Source organism: Anser cygnoides, chromosome 5 (genome assembly GCF_040182565.1).
Source record: "Anser cygnoides isolate HZ-2024a breed goose chromosome 5, Taihu_goose_T2T_genome, whole genome shotgun sequence".
Classification (NCBI taxonomy): domain Eukaryota; kingdom Metazoa; phylum Chordata; class Aves; order Anseriformes; family Anatidae; genus Anser; species Anser cygnoides.
In genome coordinates this window covers 23,316,822-23,334,291 of record NC_089877.1, presented here as the reverse complement: position 1 = coordinate 23,334,291, position 17,470 = coordinate 23,316,822, and the positions used below count along the sequence as shown (strand labels likewise).

At 50.0% G+C, this 17,470-nt stretch overlaps 1 protein-coding gene and 1 long non-coding RNA gene across 3 annotated transcripts; both read left to right on the top strand.

The window, feature by feature from the left end:
- The first annotated feature begins 789 nt into the window (after nucleotides 1–789).
- Nucleotides 790–4,026, top strand: FOXG1 (forkhead box G1). Its single transcript, XM_048058675.2, has one exon. It carries the CDS (start codon nucleotides 1,113–1,115, stop codon nucleotides 2,493–2,495), a length of 1,383 nt encoding a protein of 460 aa, XP_047914632.1. The 5' UTR covers nucleotides 790–1,112; the 3' UTR covers nucleotides 2,496–4,026.
- A 3,045-nt stretch (nucleotides 4,027–7,071) lies between these two features.
- On the top strand, nucleotides 7,072–16,825 carry LOC125182201 (uncharacterized). Of its 2 annotated transcripts, XR_010831812.1 has the most exons (5): nucleotides 7,072–7,509; nucleotides 7,939–8,016; nucleotides 13,397–13,441; nucleotides 15,160–15,229; nucleotides 16,112–16,825. It is a non-coding gene; the product is annotated as an uncharacterized lncRNA (long non-coding RNA). The 2 variants fall into 2 exon arrangements; XR_010831811.1 differs by lacking the exon at nucleotides 15,160–15,229 and having other exon boundaries at nucleotides 7,110–7,509.
- The last annotated feature ends 645 nt before the right edge of the window (nucleotides 16,826–17,470 follow it).

Here is a 17,470-nt window from a genome sequence, read left to right as displayed (position 1 = left end):
GTTTTCGTCCCTCGGAAAAAACAACCGGAGCCGCAGGACCCGCGGCGGGACCTGCCGAGCCGAGCGGCCTGGCGGCTTCGCCGGGACCCGCAAAGTAGTACCTCGGCCGCACCGCGGCCTCCGCGCCCACCCGCCCCCTTCGCAGCCGCGGGAGGGGGGCGCAGAGGCGCGGGGCAGCGCTGCTCCGCCGCGGGGCAGGCGGACGGGCCCGGCGCGGGGCGGCGGGACGGCGGCTGTTTGTTTGCCGTGAGGGGATCCGCGCCCGGAGCGGCGGGCGGGCGGGCGGGGGGGTGGCTGTGAGGGGGTGTGTGTGTGTGTATGTGTGTGTGTGTGTGTGTGTACACCGCCGCGGTGATGCGCCCCGCCGCCGGTATCCCTGCGCCGCAGGAGCCTCGGCGGCGGCGGGGGGCGTGCCGCCGGCGGGCGAGAGGCGTGGCGAAGCGCGGCGGCGCCTGGCCATTGGGCGGCGGGCGGGCAGACGCGGCGGCACGCCGGCGGCGCTGATTGGGCGGCCGGTGGGAAAGGTTAAACCAAAAAATTTTTTACAGCCCCGGTGCGTGTCTGCAGCTCTGAAACTAATTGTGGCCGGGGCGCTCTGTATAGCCCGGCTCCGCTCGCTCCGCGCCGACCCGCCGCGGCTGCTCCGTCCTTCCTTCCTTCCTTCCTTCCTTCCTTCCGTCCTTCCTTCCGTCCGTCCTCCCCCTGCTCTGGCTTGCCGGGGGAGCCAGGCACCATGAAGTAGCTTTTTTTTTTTTTTTTTTTTTTTTGTCTGTGTGCGTGTTGTTTTTTTGTTGTTGTTGGGTTTCCAGAGGGTTTTTTTCCCCTTTTTTTCCTCCTTTTTTTTTTTTTTTTCCTCTCCTCCGCTCCGACTCGGTTTGATTTTCTCTGATTGGTGATTATTATTCCTATTATTTTTTTTTTTTCCCTCCCCGGCGGTTCCTGTCCCTGCTACATGACTTGCCAGCGCTTGAGACTGCGGTCCAACTGCGCTGCCGCCGCCGCCGCCGCTGCCGTCGCCGCCGCCGGTGGTGCCGCCGCCGCCAGCCCGGCCGCCGCCGCCCCGGGCGCCGCTCCCCCGGCCGCTGCCGCTTCCCCCCTGAGACTAGTGTGTGATGTTGGACATGGGAGATAGGAAGGAAGCGAAAATGCTGCCGAAATCCTCCTTTAGCATAAACAGCCTGGTGCCCGAAGCCGTCCAGAGCGACAACAACCACAGCAGCCACAGCCACCACAACAGCCACCACCCCCACCACCACCACCACCATCACCACCACCACCACCACCCGCCGCAGCAGCAGCCCCAGCGAGCCGCCGCGGCCGAGGAGGAGGACGAGGAGAAGGGGCAGCTCCTCCTGCCGCCCCCCGCCGCCGCCGCCGCCGCCTCCGGCGCCCTGGAGGTGGCCAAGGCGGAGATGCTGGCCGGCAAGGGCGAGGCGGGCGCGGCGGCGACGGCGGCGGAGCTGGAGGAGAAGGAGAAGGCGGCGGACGAGAAGAAGGGGGCGGCGGAGGGGGCCAAGGAAGGGGAGAGCGGCAAGGAGGGTGAGAAAAAGAACGGCAAGTACGAGAAGCCGCCGTTCAGCTACAACGCCCTCATCATGATGGCCATCCGGCAGAGCCCCGAGAAGCGCCTGACGCTCAACGGCATCTACGAGTTCATCATGAAGAACTTCCCCTACTACCGGGAGAACAAGCAGGGCTGGCAGAACTCCATCCGCCACAACCTCTCCCTCAATAAGTGCTTCGTCAAGGTGCCCCGCCACTACGACGACCCGGGCAAGGGGAACTACTGGATGCTGGACCCGTCCAGCGACGACGTCTTCATCGGCGGCACCACCGGCAAGCTCCGCCGGCGCTCCACCACCTCGCGGGCCAAGCTGGCCTTCAAGCGCGGCGCCCGGCTCACCTCCACCGGACTGACTTTCATGGACAGGGCGGGATCCTTGTACTGGCCTATGTCCCCCTTCCTCTCCCTGCACCACCCCCGGGCCAGCAGCACTTTGAGTTACAATGGGACCACGTCCGCCTACCCCAGCCACCCCATGCCCTACAGCTCAGTGTTGACTCAAAACTCCTTGGGAAACAACCACTCCTTTTCCACGTCTAATGGGTTAAGTGTTGATAGACTAGTCAATGGAGAGATACCTTATGCCACTCATCACCTCACAGCAGCAGCTCTGGCCGCCTCAGTGCCGTGTGGCTTGTCAGTTCCCTGCTCCGGCACCTATTCCCTAAACCCCTGCTCTGTAAACCTTCTAGCAGGACAGACGAGTTACTTTTTCCCCCACGTTCCTCACCCTTCAATGACTTCTCAAAGCAGCACTTCAATGACGGCCAGGGCAGCCTCCTCCTCCACGTCGCCACAGGCGCCCTCCACTCTCCCCTGTGAGTCCTTAAGACCTTCTTTGCCAAGTTTCACAACGGGACTTTCCGGAGGACTTTCTGATTATTTCACACATCAAAATCAGGGGTCTTCTTCAAACCCTTTAATACATTAACATCCATGGGATCAGACTGTAAGTGAACATTTTACACACATTTGCATTGTAAATGATAATTAAAAGAAAAAAAAAAAGCAAAACAAAAAAGTCCAGGTATTTTTTATTAAGTCCCCCATTTTCTGTACGTTTGTTCAGTCTTTAGGGTTGTTTATTATTCCACCAAGGTGAGGAGTGTCAGCAAGGTGCAATGTGGGGAGATTACATTGTAGACTATGAAGTTTGGAAGACAAAATTATAGTAGAATGTGTATCTAAATAGTGACTGCTTTCGCAATTTTTATTCAAATACGATAAGTCTATCACTAAAAGCCGCCAGATTCTCCATGTTTGCAGTATTATAAGTTATCATGGATATGTCGGTGGGTGCAGACCTTGAAAAAAAAAAAAAGCCACTAAATTTATGAAACCTATAAAAATCTTAAAACGTAATTTGTATTTAACCAGAATTTCATCCTGAAAGATGCCCAAGAACTACGTTTTGGCCATTTAATATTTTATATTTTTCTTTACCGAACTGCTTATTTTTGGGGTTTCTTTTCTTTCTTTGTTTTTATTTTTTTCTGTTTGTTTGTTTGTTTACTTTTAGACCAAAGATTGGGTTTTAGAAAATGCACTCAGTGTACGGAGTAATTTAAAAACAGCAACATTATTTCAGTTTGCAGCACTGCCCGTTCAAATGAATCAGAAGGGGACAAAATTAATGATTGCCTTCAGTTTGTGTTGTGTATATTTTGATGTATGTGGTCACTAACAGGTCACCTTTATTTTTTTTCTAAATGTAGTGAAATGTTAATACCTATTGTACTTATAGGTAAACCTTGCAAATATGTAACCTGTGTTGCGCAAATGCCGCATAAATTTGAGTGATTGTTAATGTCGTCTTAAAATTTCTTGATTGTGATACTGTGGTCATATGCCCGTGTTTGTCACTTACAAAAATGTTTACTATGAACACACAGAAATAAAAAAAAATAGGCTAAATTCATATATACTTGATAGTTTTTTTGTCTCTTTTATTAACTAAAATTAATACGCCTGAGGCTTTAAAGTTTTAAGGAGATCAGAGCGCTGCTTGTTACAGTAGTCCACCATTTTTCACATGCTCATCCCCCCCTCCTCCCCCCGATCACTTTGTATTTAACCACGGTATTTTGGAATATAAAGGAGCAGGGAATTAGCGTATTTAATTAAACACCACGGCCACTACTGTGATGTCCGTTTTGGGGCAGGACTCTCATCAGGTCTGCCTGAGAACTGGTAGTACGAGGTAGGGTGTCTTGCTAAAAACTCTGTCTTAAGCTGAAGATGCTTAAAACTGCGTATGTATATAGTTACATACATATATATACGTACATGCATACGTGAGTATATATATACACACGTTCGGAAAAAGTACAGGTACTTTATTTATTTCCTAAGTGCATGTTGTTCTTTCAGTCTTTGCAATGGCTTGAATGGGTTATCCATCTGAAAGGAAATCGTTTCGACTGTATGATAACTGAAGCTCTATTAACTATGGATGTGTATGTGTGTGTATATACATATACATATTAGCTTTCCTATAATTATTTGGTCAAATCTGGCAAGCTATGATGCGTATGTGTATTAAATGCAATCCTTATCTTAAAGATACACTGTTCCGGAAGCGTCTATACTCTCTGTACTTAGAGCCTTTGCATGCTGCAAAACCCTGTGGCTTGGCACGTTGTGCAGGCGGCTGCCGCTGGGAGCCGGAGCCTACCTCCTCCGCCCCCTTCGCCCTGCGGCCGGCGAGAGCCGGGCCAGGGCCGCGGGGCCGGGGGGCTGCGGGGCCGGGGGGCTGCGGGAATGCGGGGCTGGGGGCCCGAGGGGCTGCGGGGCTGCGGGCCGGGGCTGCGGGGCGGCGAGGCAGGGAACTGCGGTTCACGTGATGCCGTGCTCGCATACCGATGTTTAAAGGTCTTAGAGGAGAGGGGAGGAAAAAAAAAAAAAGTGTGGATGCGCTTAAGTTTCAAGTTTGGGAATGGATTTCTCTTTTCCCCTGTCTGCCTGCCGGCGGGAAGGCTGGCTGAAGCCCGCTAGCCCATGCAAACGTGTGTAAGTATATTCGGCTGTCCGGAGAATGGCCCCTTAGTTTTAAGGAGGAAACGCGATGACTAATTTTAAGAAGCGTTTAATCCTAAAAAGAATCGGTTTCTTGACGAGTGTAGGGAACCCTATAAAAGCCACGACTCGGGAAAATAATTAGAAAACTTGTGCAAAAGATTTAACAACTAATTGGATCCCGCAGCGAGTCCGCAGAGGACAAGTTGTTCATTTGTTACGTTTGTGTAGACTAAACTGTGCTCCGCAGCAATGCAATAAGCCGGCGACTGCTCACAATAGGCCCCATGAAAAATAATCTCTAGCTTGAAGATGTTATCGCAAACGCTTTAAAGAGCTGGAATTAGAAAGGCAGAAAAGAGGAAGAAAAAAAAATGCCGGGGGTGAATACAGGAAAAAATAGCAAATCTGAATTCTTGCAAAGAGAATATTTGTCATGCTGAAAGAATAAGGGAACAGAGAAGAAATCTTCCGAAAATAGGTAATGAATAAACAGATGCAAGCAAATCTGCAGGGAAGAGAGAGGAGTGAAAGGTTATGGATGAGAGATGGGACACCCAGCTCTGCACTATGTGGGGGAGAAGGAGAGAAATCTCTGATATTCTTGGCTTACACTCTCACTTCTGCAATTCAAAATTAATCATCACTATGAGAAAAAGGTTGCTTTGTTTGGGGATGAAGAGATGATACCACCACTTGGAAGCGCCTACCCTCCCCCACATTCTTCGCTCTATTGTCATTAAAATAAGTGATCGCAAAAACTGAAAAATAAATAAAATAAAAAAATAAATAAATAAATAAAATAAAATAAAATAAAATAACGCCTTTGCAACAAACCTATTGGAAATAATAAAATGAAATAGGTGTGATTTAAACTCTTGAAGCCCCGAGACCCTATTCTGTATATTTGTGCCCAAGCAAATGTAAAGAATGGCATCTGCTACAGCTGACAAAGGAAATGATTTATTATTTATTACTTCCAATTGGTTGTATACTGTAGGAAATCCAATAGCACATACTTAAAGTATTACTTAGTTTGCATTGTGAAAAAATCCGCTGACAGTGTACTAAAAGGAGGAAGAAGAGAAGTCAGGTTGGAGGAAAGCACAGTGTCGCCATGTCAGAGTTTTGGGTTGCCTAATAAGCATTAATTAGATAAGCGTGATGCATCATAATTCCTGAAAAGGGTAGCCCTGATGTATGTCTCTCCAGACTTTGTTCCAGTAAACTCTCGCTCTTAGTGCTCTGCTTTAGGTTCAGTACAGCGAAGTGTTGCCTAAGCAATTCAGGTGCTTCTCTTTCCCTTGCTCTGTGGGAAGGGGTGGTGATTGGGCTGGTAATTTATTCACGTTTCTATACACACATTACCAGCAAAGAGACTGGCTTTGGAAAGAAAAAAAAATCCCATGAAGTTGTCATGGGTTGTAGCAGGACTGCCAAGGCCCCAAATATGCCTTTACCTTTGCCTGCTACCCTTTTGTTCGCTGAGAATGTCTTTTAGGCTCTTCTTTAAACAGGCTCGTTCTGTGGAGAATGCAAGACATGTTATTTATTTTATTTTATTTTATTTTATTTTATTTTATTATGCTAATCTAAGAGTAATTATGTTATCTGATACTTGTTTCCATGGTGCTTTATGTGTCAAATCCTCGAGCTAATCTTTTCAGGATTATTTATTTTTATTAATATGCATTTCTAGAACGTTGCGGCATTTTAGCGTCGTTTCTTCAGTGTTTCCTAATTTAGGATGTTTATGGGGGACGGGTGGTCTTTATGGAATTAAGGAGCTATTGTTATTTTCGTAGCTGATGTTTGAGGTGATTAATTTTGCTTGCACAGATCGTAGGAGAAGAAATCTGTTTATCAAGAAACCAACCATTTTAAGATTTTAAGATTGCATTTGCAAACATGTTACATAAACTGTAACTCGAATCCACCATAGGACATATAGTCGTCCAATTTTTGACAGATTTTGTTAAAAAATCTCTTGTTTCAGTAAAATAATATCCTTTACGTGGAAGGTATTCTTACGCAAGTGTTTTAAAGGCAATGAAGAATTATATATTTTGCCTTAAATGGCACAAATCTCCTGTTTGGGGGAGTGATAGATTTTTTAATGCGGTGCTTGAAAAAATAGTTTAACGGGGACGTCATTTTGCTCTTTATAACTCCTTTTGATGATCATTAAGATTTATGTCAGGAATTATGATTCAGGTACACACCCCCTCACCACTTGTGTTAATACGAGGTCTCAATCACCACGTATTCACTGCACGCTCAAGCAAAACTCCCACTGAACTCCAGTTACGTTCAGGCTTAACCACACAAGAGTTTTGCTTAAGAAACAACATCGAACAAGACGTAGGGATTATATCCCTGAATTTTCTCTTCTGAAAATCCCTGGCAAAATGTGCCTGTGGACTGTCTGTGCTGTATGCTTGTTTTTACACCCTCAAGGCTGCAGCCGCCCGAGAGAAGGTACATGCACATACATGTTACGTGCCCTGAGAGCCCAAAGGGTGGAAATAAAGAAATGTGTGTGTCTACATGCACACACACAGCCCTACAGAGCCGTCGATCCACGCACTGGTGCCTGCAGCAGCTCCTGGGCAGCTCGGCGCCCCGAGCAGTTCTGGGGTTGTTCACTCCCCCCGGCCCCCCCGCCCCTCGGTGAAGGTGCCTGGGTAAATGGGTCAAAAGTGCTGGAGAAACTGGGTTAGCGAGAGGTGAAGGTGAAGATCATTAGAGGTTTTAGGGCTGGCTGTGGCTGTTTTGCTGGGTTTGTGTGACTGTGCCCAGAGGGCGGAGTTCCTGCACATTCCTACCTCACCGGAGAACCTGCCCTCAACTCCACTGCAGCTACTCCAGAGAGATGGGACCCTCCAGAAGAAACCTGCCCAGCAATCCCAGCGAGCCTTCCCGCCAGAAGGGTAGGTGCACTTCAGGAAAACCTTCACTACTCCTTCTCCCGGCAGACAGATCCGTGGGATCTGAGCGAACCGAGATGACAGACTTCTGTCTAAACGTACTGGTTCCCCGTGCCCCCTGATAAGCAGATCGCCCGTGCAACCGAAGCAGAGTTTCAAAGCACCAGTTACACTAGAACTGCGTGTGCCTAATGTTAGGATTTTTTTTTTTTTGGTCTCTTCCTTAAAGTGTTTCCTCCCCCGGCCTCCCCCCTCCCCCTCGGGCTCTTTCGTTTCGATCGGTAAGTTGGAAGTTTTCTTCGCCGCTTTAGCAGTTCTCCCGCTTTCTCTCGACATTTCTGGTTATTTTATTAACGCGCTCTTTGTTTGCTTGCCTGACCCTAACGCCACAGACAGTCACCCGGGTGCAATGTTGTGTTTGCCTCTTTTAAGATGCCAGGAGGAACTGCCTCTACCTGCGAGAAAGGCGCCCGATGGCACCTGGGGACGGGAGTCCGCCGCCGGCACCGGGTGAGTGCGGATTTTCCTCCTCTTACGTGTGTCCGCTGCCCTCAGGATGGGGGGAGCGGGGCCCCCGACCCCCCCGGAGCGGGCTCTGCCTCTTCGGCCCCGACTGAACCCGGGGGCGTCCCGGGGGTGCCCACGGGGCCCCGCCGCCGCTCTCTCGGGGCGAGGCGGGCTGCTCGCTCCGTCGCCGCCCTCCCAAAGGCGGCTTTAGGACGGCGGCCGTGGACGGGATCCGTAAGGAATGTGGCTTTTAAAATTATTATTTTTACCATCTGAACCTGTCATTCGAGAAAAACCTACGGGCTTCTTTCACCTTTCGGGCGGTGTGTAAATAGCGTTAATATTCCCAAATTGTCAGGAAAGTGACTAAATGCCAGCAATCTGGGAGAGCCGGGAGAGGGACCTTGTAGGAAGCCGTGCCTATAAGGCTCCGGAGCTAGCGACCCGACCAGCGCGCAGATTCCTCTGAAAGGTCGAGGCACTGCCTTTGTCTGCCCACACCCCAAACTCCGTGCCCGCCTCGCGGCTGCTCCGCGGCTCCCTCCCGTGCCGCCAGCCGAAATCTCGGGGTAGCAGCGGGAGTTGCAGCACTGATTTGCTCAGCTCGGGTGTGCTTGTGGGTGGGGGCAGGCGTCCGGTGCGTGGGCAGGACCCCGGGGACGGGGCCCTCTGTGGACCCCCTCGTCCCGGTTTGTGTTGTCCCGAAGTGGCCGAGGGAAAGAGCAAAGGTCCATGGCCCACTCAGATGGGGGATTTGAACTCCCTTGCTCCTGTCACGTGTACCCTCGTGAAAATAATTAATTTCTAATACACAGCAAATTAAATTTTCCGAGCTGCCGTGAGAAGAGACACCTCACCGCGAGGGCAAACGGTGCCTCGTCCCTGACTACTTTAGCGGTGTGGGAAGTGGGGCGGTTCACGGGACGCAGCACACGCAGGCGGCGGCTTTCAGCTACCCCCCCTCCCCCCCCCAGGCGTGTGGCCGGCCCGGCTCACACCTGCACAGAGACTCCTCGGGGGGCACGCGTGGGGCGCCGGTCGCCTCCCCGCTCTCCGCTGAGCCGGGACCCATGGTGACAGCGGGGACCCATCGCGACAGAGGGGCCCCAGAACTGAGTCGCGGGGCCCGGACACGCGCGTCCGCGGGGCGGTGCGGGGGCCGGGCCGGCCGGGGGGCGGCGGGCGGCGCTGCGGCGGCGCTCCGCGGGCTGGGGGCGCTCTTGCCTAGCGGGAGAGTCCCGGGCCCGGCTGCGGAGCTGCGGGGCGGCCGCCGCTCCCGGAGCTGGGGAACCGGCGGCAGAAAGCCGAGCAGCCTCGGAGAAGTGCCCGGAGCCGCCGCGGAGGCCTGGCGCTCACCTGCCGCTCGGTGAACCTGCGTGCTGCAGGCGGCCGGCGTTGGGGCGTGGAGGAGTCGGGGCCGTGCCCCCTCCCTCCCCTTTGGATGAGAGGAAAAATTGGAAGCGTCCTTCTCCGTGCAGGCTTAGCTTTGCGTCTTGGTAGCCACCGAGAGATACACGGTGAAGTAGGGAATAGAGGTTAAAGTCGTCTTCCCGTGGCCTGCTCCAGGATGGTCCGATCCAGGAGAGGTATAGGAAAAGTCGCCTCCCTCTCCACCGGTGAAAAATAAAACCGTGAAAACCCGAAAAAAAAAAGAAAAAAGCCCCCCCCCCCCCCCCCCCCCCCCCCCCGCCCCCCAAAACAAAGGAAATAAAACGAACCGCCAAAATAATTAAATAACTAATCAACTACCTGCAAGGTGTTTTTTTTTCTTTTTTTTCTTTTTTTTTTTTCCTCTCAAGACTGTGTAACAGAATACAGTATCAGGCTAGTGAATTAAAACTGAAGCGAGAGGATTTGCTATTCTCAATCGGGGAAATGAATGCGGACTGTCTGCAGAGTCCGTTTCAAAGAATTATCTCTAGGGAGTCCTCCAAGTGTACTTGGGGTTACCCGTGATTTGAGAGGAAAGACTAAACGGGAGTGACTCTGAGAAAAGCCTGCCATTGTCACCCTCGCTAAGGTGAGTAAAGCATCTCTGTAAAGTTAGCTGCAAAGAGCTGCTTAACCTAAGACCGAGAGGTGAAAGCTCTCCGCACGAAGCGGCCTGAATTTCCAGCTACAAAGGCGGCACGAAGCCCCGGCTCTCCGGGGTCCGTTTTCCGCCCAGGGGCATTCCGAAACCTTTCCAATTGATTTCGCAGAGGCACCTCTTGCAGGGAGGTAAGGGCACGTGAAAGGAGCCCTTCCCCTGCGGGGCGCTCCCGCCCCGCTGCGGCAGGGGCCCTGGGCGCTCCCAGTGCCTCCCCGGAGGCTGCGGCGGAGGCAGAGCTGTGCGAGGCCGGGCTGCGAGGCCGGCCTCGCCGAGCTCCTCGGTGACTTGGAGGCCCTCCGACCGAAGTCTTCGCCCCTCAGTGTTCCTTAGTGGAAGGAAAAGAACTCGCAGTCCCCTCTCCGCCCCCCTCCTTGCCGGGTTCCCACCCAGAAATGATCTGATTGCAAGTATTTGAGATTAGATAGTCTGTTAAATTAATCATATCCAAGAGGAGACAGGTATCTGCCAAGAAATCTGGCTGAAGTCTGCCTATCGGGTAAAAAACCGGAATTCTTTCGAACCAAAGCTAGACGATTTAAATTGGAGAAATAATAATAATAATAATAATAAAAGGAAGTTGCATTCTCACAAAAATAAGCAAAACCTTATTCTAAAGCACCGCGCTTCCCAAAAGGCCACGATACTTTTGATTGTTAAACACGGGTAATATTCATCGGTTACCAGACTGTTCTTTTGACGGAAAAATCCCGGTGATGCCACATGAGGACTTGCATTTCCCTCCTTTTTATGCTCCACGCAACCCAAGCGCTCCCTCATCCCCACACAAGTGTGTTCCCAAAAGGGGATGTCGGCCCCGACGAGACTTTTCACTAGAACCCGAACGAACGAAAGCCGGGACCTATTATTCGAGAGGTCCGTGGAGGGATATGGTTAAACGCACATCACATAATGACATATATTTTTATCTTGCCATGGCTCAGAGCTGACTTTCAAACATTCTGGTGATAGGTAAATCTCCACTTAGGTGTCTGAACCGCACTTCTGATGGCGAGTACATCTGGAGCAGGGAATCACAGTGGTATAGAAGGGCAAGTGTATTTTTATTAGTGAAGAGTATACACACTCAAGCGGGACTATGAAAAACAGATGTAAACTAAGCAAATAAAAATCTCACTGTTGTTCTACCAGTGATCTTTTCCCTTTATATCTGTATCTCTGTGGCTATATATATGTGCGTGTGTATATATATACACATGTATATGCACACATATATTTGCCTGATCTTTTCTGAATGTGAACGTGTCCTCTAGCATTTGTCAGAAAAGGCAGCACTGCGTGTTACTTTTCTTGCTTGTTTATTCTGTTTGAGCAAAGTTGTTTGTTTTTTTCTGGTAAGCGTAAGTTGCCTTTAGTTATGTCATCAATATCATTTGCATTTAGGCAGAAGGGTAGGATTTATTAGCTCTATTTTTATTATTAAATCAGTGAAGGTAGAAGTACTAATAATTAAATACAGATCTCTCTGATTGCAGGTTGGAACAGCAAAATCGATTGTCTCTTCATCAATAAGACAAGTGTTGAGTAGCTTGCTATTGATTAGTATGTTTATTTATGCAGAACTTTAGCTATTTGCTTACATATTTCGAGTTCTTTGTCTGCTAATTATTATACCAGATTGGTTTGAAAGAAAGAGCTTAGACTGGGATACACACTTGACAGATCCATTCTTAGCTAACCTGATAGTGGATTATTGCAATCCAATAAGTTTAACAAATTACTTATACGTGCTTGCCTTTCGAGCAATTAGGAAACCGTTTCAGATTAAAATCCCTTGTTGCATTCGGGGTCGGTTCATTTAAATAAAGGGGCATTCTGTTTAGATATTTTCCGAATTAAAAATGATTTTTTGGATCCGCAGAGGCTGAGCAGGAGTCGATGTGTACTTCGCCTTCTGGGCCTTCTTTTGTCAGTGCGAAGCACCTTTCCAGCAATACAGTGGCCCCTGGGGTTTCCTTTGGATGGAATTTAAGAATCGGAGTAATCTGAGTACAGAAATCAGGAAAGGGTATATTAAAAAAAAAAAAAAAAGAGAGAGAAAAGAAAAAAAGGAAAAAAAATAAAAGGAAAAAAGGAAGGATCGGCACTCGGATATTCGGAGCTCTCCAAAGAAGGCGATATTTTCAGTTGCTTTTGGCTTAGTGATTGAATCTGTTCAAAAGCTGCCTCCCCAGCTTTTCTGTGGACGACCTGCTTTGCAGCCGTCCCCTCCCAGGACGGCAGAAGGCTGACATTTTGTTACACATTTTAACCCGCTTTTACCCCCCCGAGCCAGGCATGTTCTTCAGCCGCCGTTTCGAGCAGGGCTCCGCTTTATCCCTCTCTTTCCTTCTCTGCTTCGACAGCGCCGGCACGGGCGTCCCGGCGGCCGGGGGCCGGTGGGAGCCGCGGCTGCCTCCTGACGGTCCCCGCCGTTGCTCCGCTGGAGTTGGGGCGATGCCCGGGGGCGACTGCCCGGGGGTGGCAGCCGGGGGGTCGAAGCCCGGGGGTCGTGGGGCGCTGCCCGGGGGTCGCGGGGCTCCTCTCTCCGGGCTGGGCGGTGGGAGCCGGCCGGCCCGCGGTGCTGCCCGAGCGGCGGAGCCCTCTCTTTCCTCCTTTCCCTCTCGGCAAGTTTTGTTGTTGTTGTTGTTTGTTGTCGAGGGGGTGGGGGTAGGGGGGTGGGGATTTTTTTTTTTCTTTTACCTCCAGCAACTGCTGCTTTACAACCTGTAGAGATAAGACGGCCTCTCATCAGATGATCGCAGAGATAAGTAATCTCTCCCCTTGGTCCCTGGTATAGTTGACCGTATGCGCTTGAATCTTAGAGCGCTAAGTCTTTCCTGTGAATGAACGAGAAAACACTCGACAGGTCGTGAATAATCGTTTTAATGAGTGTGTAAAAGCGTGCGACGGGGTGCACGGAGCTGTCGGGTTAAACAAACAACTTGTACCCTGACGAAATCCGATTGTTAAAGTGCAAAGTGGTGTCAGTCCAATTTCCATCCCAGTTCTAAATACCACAGATCTAAGTCGCAGGAGTCCAATTTTCTCCATTAAGAAAAATAACAATATTTTCTGAACGTAAGTGCGACCGTCCCTTATGTTAGCCTTTGACGAAAAAAAAAAAAAAAAAGACCAGTTGAATATTCAAAAGGTGTCGAAGCTCCTTCCATTATTTTCTTATTATTTTTAAGAAATCAATCTAAAAGTGTGTTTGACATTTTCCTAGATATTATCAGAACAATGCGGTAAATATTTTCCCTCTGTGTTCTCCCCCCTTATGTTTTTTCACAGATCACTGGAGGCAAACATCGAATTAATTGGATCTCAGTGACTGAGGTTGGTAACATTGTGCTGAACTAAGGTTATCTCTGACATTATGTCCAGGTGTCTGCAAGAATTTTTAGGCATTTCTAGAGAAGGTAAATCCAGAGAACACCTATCATAAAATTAAAAAGTGGTTACAATATTGCACACACCAAGTCCAATTTACCTTACTCCTGTGTGGGGTAGTACAACTGTGTTCTGTAGTAATCTATATAGGGACTATAAATTCCTGAGAGAATACATGGAGTTTACCTCTGCCATGAGAATAGCCAGGTCTGTTTCCTCCACAACTAGAGGGCCTTGCACTATTTTGCAAATGCAAAACCCACTCCTTAGGTCAATTGATTATTTTTTAGGGTTGATTATGTAATGGCTCATATTACTTATGATTATTGCTGCTGAAGACTTCCAGAGCAACTACAGGTCTGGTTCTCTCTGTGAAAACTCGTTTTCAGATATGTTCTCAATTTCTCTGAAAATACCAGTTTGAGCAAAGTGAGGCAAAGCAACCCCAGCTGGAAACCAAGACTGTTCAAAAATTTCTCCATAACATGGTTCAGATTTTCAAAATTAATATGACAACAGAAAATAGAAGGCATGACAAAAAGTATTCCTAAGGCTATAGACTTAATCGGGACCCAGTGCCGTTTGCAGTGATATGAATGGGAAATTTACTTTTGATGAAAGTGGTAGTCGAATCTGACCCTTCGTGAACTGGATAAGAACATACAGAAGGCTTTAGTCTGAAGCCGATCTCCAGAATCGTAACATTTTGAATTAAAACATAGATTTTATTTTATTTTTTTTAACCAATAGAATTTTATTCTGGTCTTTAGGAGCAGTCTAGTAGGCATTAGGAATGGATATAGCTAATTTCGTGTTCCTAAGCACGGCAGAATTGCCGCTCGTACTTTCCTTTCAGAGCGGTGTTAGAGAGAAAAGACAGAAGGAAAAGAGAGGGAGAGAGAGGCAAAGGGGGAAAAAAAAAAAAAAAAGAAGAAGAAGAAGAAGAAAAAAAAAAGAATAACCCACCCCGCAGGATTTGGGAGCGGATCTATAACTAATGAGCCATACGATCATATGTCAGTATTTAACGAGCATCTGACAAATGTTCTGGGCATTTTCAAGCATGGCTTTGTTCGGACTGTGGGACTTGAAACACGTCGTTGCGCGGGCCAGTCTGACTGGTGAAGACTGTCAAAGTCGAAATGCTGTCTGTTCCCGCTGCACTGGGGAGCTTTGCCTTGGCTCTGCGGGGGAAAAAGAGATGTAGGATCAGCCCCACAGAGGAAAGATAGAGGAGAATGAAAGACAAAGCGCAGGAACATGTGGCTCCTGAACACAACAGGACAGGAGACTGCATCCTGAGAGCTAGGCAACATTTCTCATCCAAATGAAAGAATAATGCCCTCCTACTGCAATTACAATTTCCTCTGCAACAAAAACACGCGTAAAATGGGCACAGTGGATAGCAACGACCTATCAGTTTCCTGCTGTAGTTCTGCTAATAAATAAACTTCTAAATGTTTAAAACACTCTATCTGTCACATTCACAAGATAGGTACTGTAAATTCCTGTTGCAGATATACAAACAGAGATCCAAGAGGTTGCCTCTGTTTTTGTATCTCTCTCTCACAAGAAATGCACTATCAAAACATTAATTATATTTGAAAGGGAGCAGATTATTTGTTTGAGAAAGAATTACATTCTTGAATTTATATTCCACGCAGATCTCTCCTCCTGTCTGCCGAGAGGGTTGAACTGTAAATCTGTCTCAAATGATGTACCCCTAAAATGTAGGTAGGTGTGTCACATTAGAGTCGTAGAGAGATGGGAGATAATCTGTAGGTGCTTTTAGACACCTCTGTGGGATGGGTCGTTAGGGAATGTCGAAATCAACATGAAATCGCGAATCTAACATGTGAAGAACATACACCCCTGTTCTCTGACAATGGAAACACAAACACACATAGACACGCGGAGCTGAGCCTAGGTAGTTATTAAACACTGTGACTCACGGGAGTTCGGGCCTCCAGTTCCTGTTTATTTTTAAAATGCCACATGCACATCTTGCAGTAGCCGATAGTTGAAAAGCTACCAACCGTGTGACTCATGAGCCATCATTTAAAGATTTTACCTTATTTCCTGCTCTTCAAAAGTCTAATAAGGGAGTTAAACAGATGCCCTTATCGTCTTCTTAAAAAAAAAAAATAGTCTTGGCGGTCTGCTGGGGCTTTCTTAGGAGCTCTGAAAGCCTGTCCTTGAGATCTTATTTTTCCCCTCCCCACTAAGCAGCCATTCAGTATTTCCTAGCCTACCTTCACGTGCCCTTAAGTGTCTCAACAGGATTGTTCCTTGGCATCAAAGCCACTTTGGCGGCGACTGATGCGACCAGTCCGTTCAGAAGGGTGTCTGGGGCTATCTCTGCACGGCTGGGGGAATGTGTCAATAAATCGATACCCTTAATTTGGGACCCGAGGAAGCCGCGTTAGCACCGGGTCCTGAACGGTGGCCCCTTTTCTCTCTGCCTGCCTTTCTCGAGAGTCCCCGAGCGGCTTCCTTGAGCCCTGGGAAAGCCAAGCCATGGGGGCTGAAGGGCGGTCGCACCGAGGACGGGGGAGCCGGGGGGGCCGGGCTTTCTCGCCTGCGGCTGTGCCTGGGATGTGCTCTCTCCCTGATTAGGTATCTGTGGAGGAAGAAGGTGTCGCGACGAGAACCGCCTGCCAGCCAGAGCGGGGACCTGCCCGGCAGAAGGCTACGTGATGGACGAGGGCTGCGTGGTCACGATGCAAAAGGCACAGCGGGACGGCGTGCTGGCACCAAACGCTTTTTTTTTTTTTTTTTTTGTTCGCCACAACCAAAAAGAAACATGGAGGGGGGCGAGGAGGGAAGGCAGTGGGGGCTGGGAGGGAGAGATCGGAGAAGTTAGTGGTTGTCTGGAGTGTAAACACGAGTCCATCAGCTCCTCGGGAGAAGGGCGGCTGCGCTCGGCAGACCCGCGGAGCCGCAGGACGCAGGAGGGGCGGAGGCAGCCCCTGCCCGCCCCGGGTCCCCGCCGCACGTCCGGAGCCCCGAGGGCTGCAGGACAGCGCTGGGCACCGCAGCCAGCCCACGCGTCTTCCGGGCCCAGCCGGGCTCCTCGCCGATCGCCGTGCCGTCGAAGGGGCCCAGACATCAGCCCGGGCTCGGGGATGGGACAGGACGGGGATAGGGTGGCATGAAACAGCCCAAGGACTGCAAAATCCATTTAAGTCCTCGCTTAGCTTGGTGCAGATCTCCCGCTCCTCCCTCGGACTTGGCGGACAAGACTGCAGCGGCCGAGCCCGTCCGTCTTCTTGCGTTGCTTGTGACCGCGCACTGTACTGCCGCCGTGCCAATAAACGCTCCGAGCGCGGCTCAGCTGGCGGCCAGTGGTGCTTCGGCCTCTCCGCCCCGGCCCGGCCCGGCCCGGCCCGGCTCTGGCCCGGCCCGGGGCTGCGGGGTCGCCTTTGGGTGCTCTTCGTGCGTGGGCGAGGGGCTGCTGTGCCTCCATCGTTTTGCACCGGCACCCAACCCCATGCCTTTGCAAGGGTCTGCCTAGGCCTGCGGTGCACCCAGCGCTCCCAGGGGTGCACCCAGCAATAGGATGCGGCTAAACCAAGCTTTCCTTCGCGCCCTGACGCCGATACACGGTGCGAGGGGCTTGGACGTCGTGCAGCGCCGACGGTCGGTGTTCACCCCCGGCAGCTGCAACAGGGAGGAGAAAGGGAACGTGGGTGCTACCAGCGTCCCCTGCCCACTTTCCCCAAAAGTTCAGAAGAGAGAAGGCCAGGAAAAGAGAAAAAAGAAGGAAGATCTACACAAGTGTAGAGAGCGTTCAGGTCTCTGTGTATTACTATTATTAATCATAAAATCGCAGCAAAACAACGGCTCTCTTATAAGGGAAATCTGAGGAGCGCAGTGAGCTAAGTGGAAGCTCTGTTTCCAAGGCAAGGCAGGATTAGTTCACTGCACATAATAGCCAGTGTGTAGGAATTGCAAATGAACATCACCAGCAGTGCT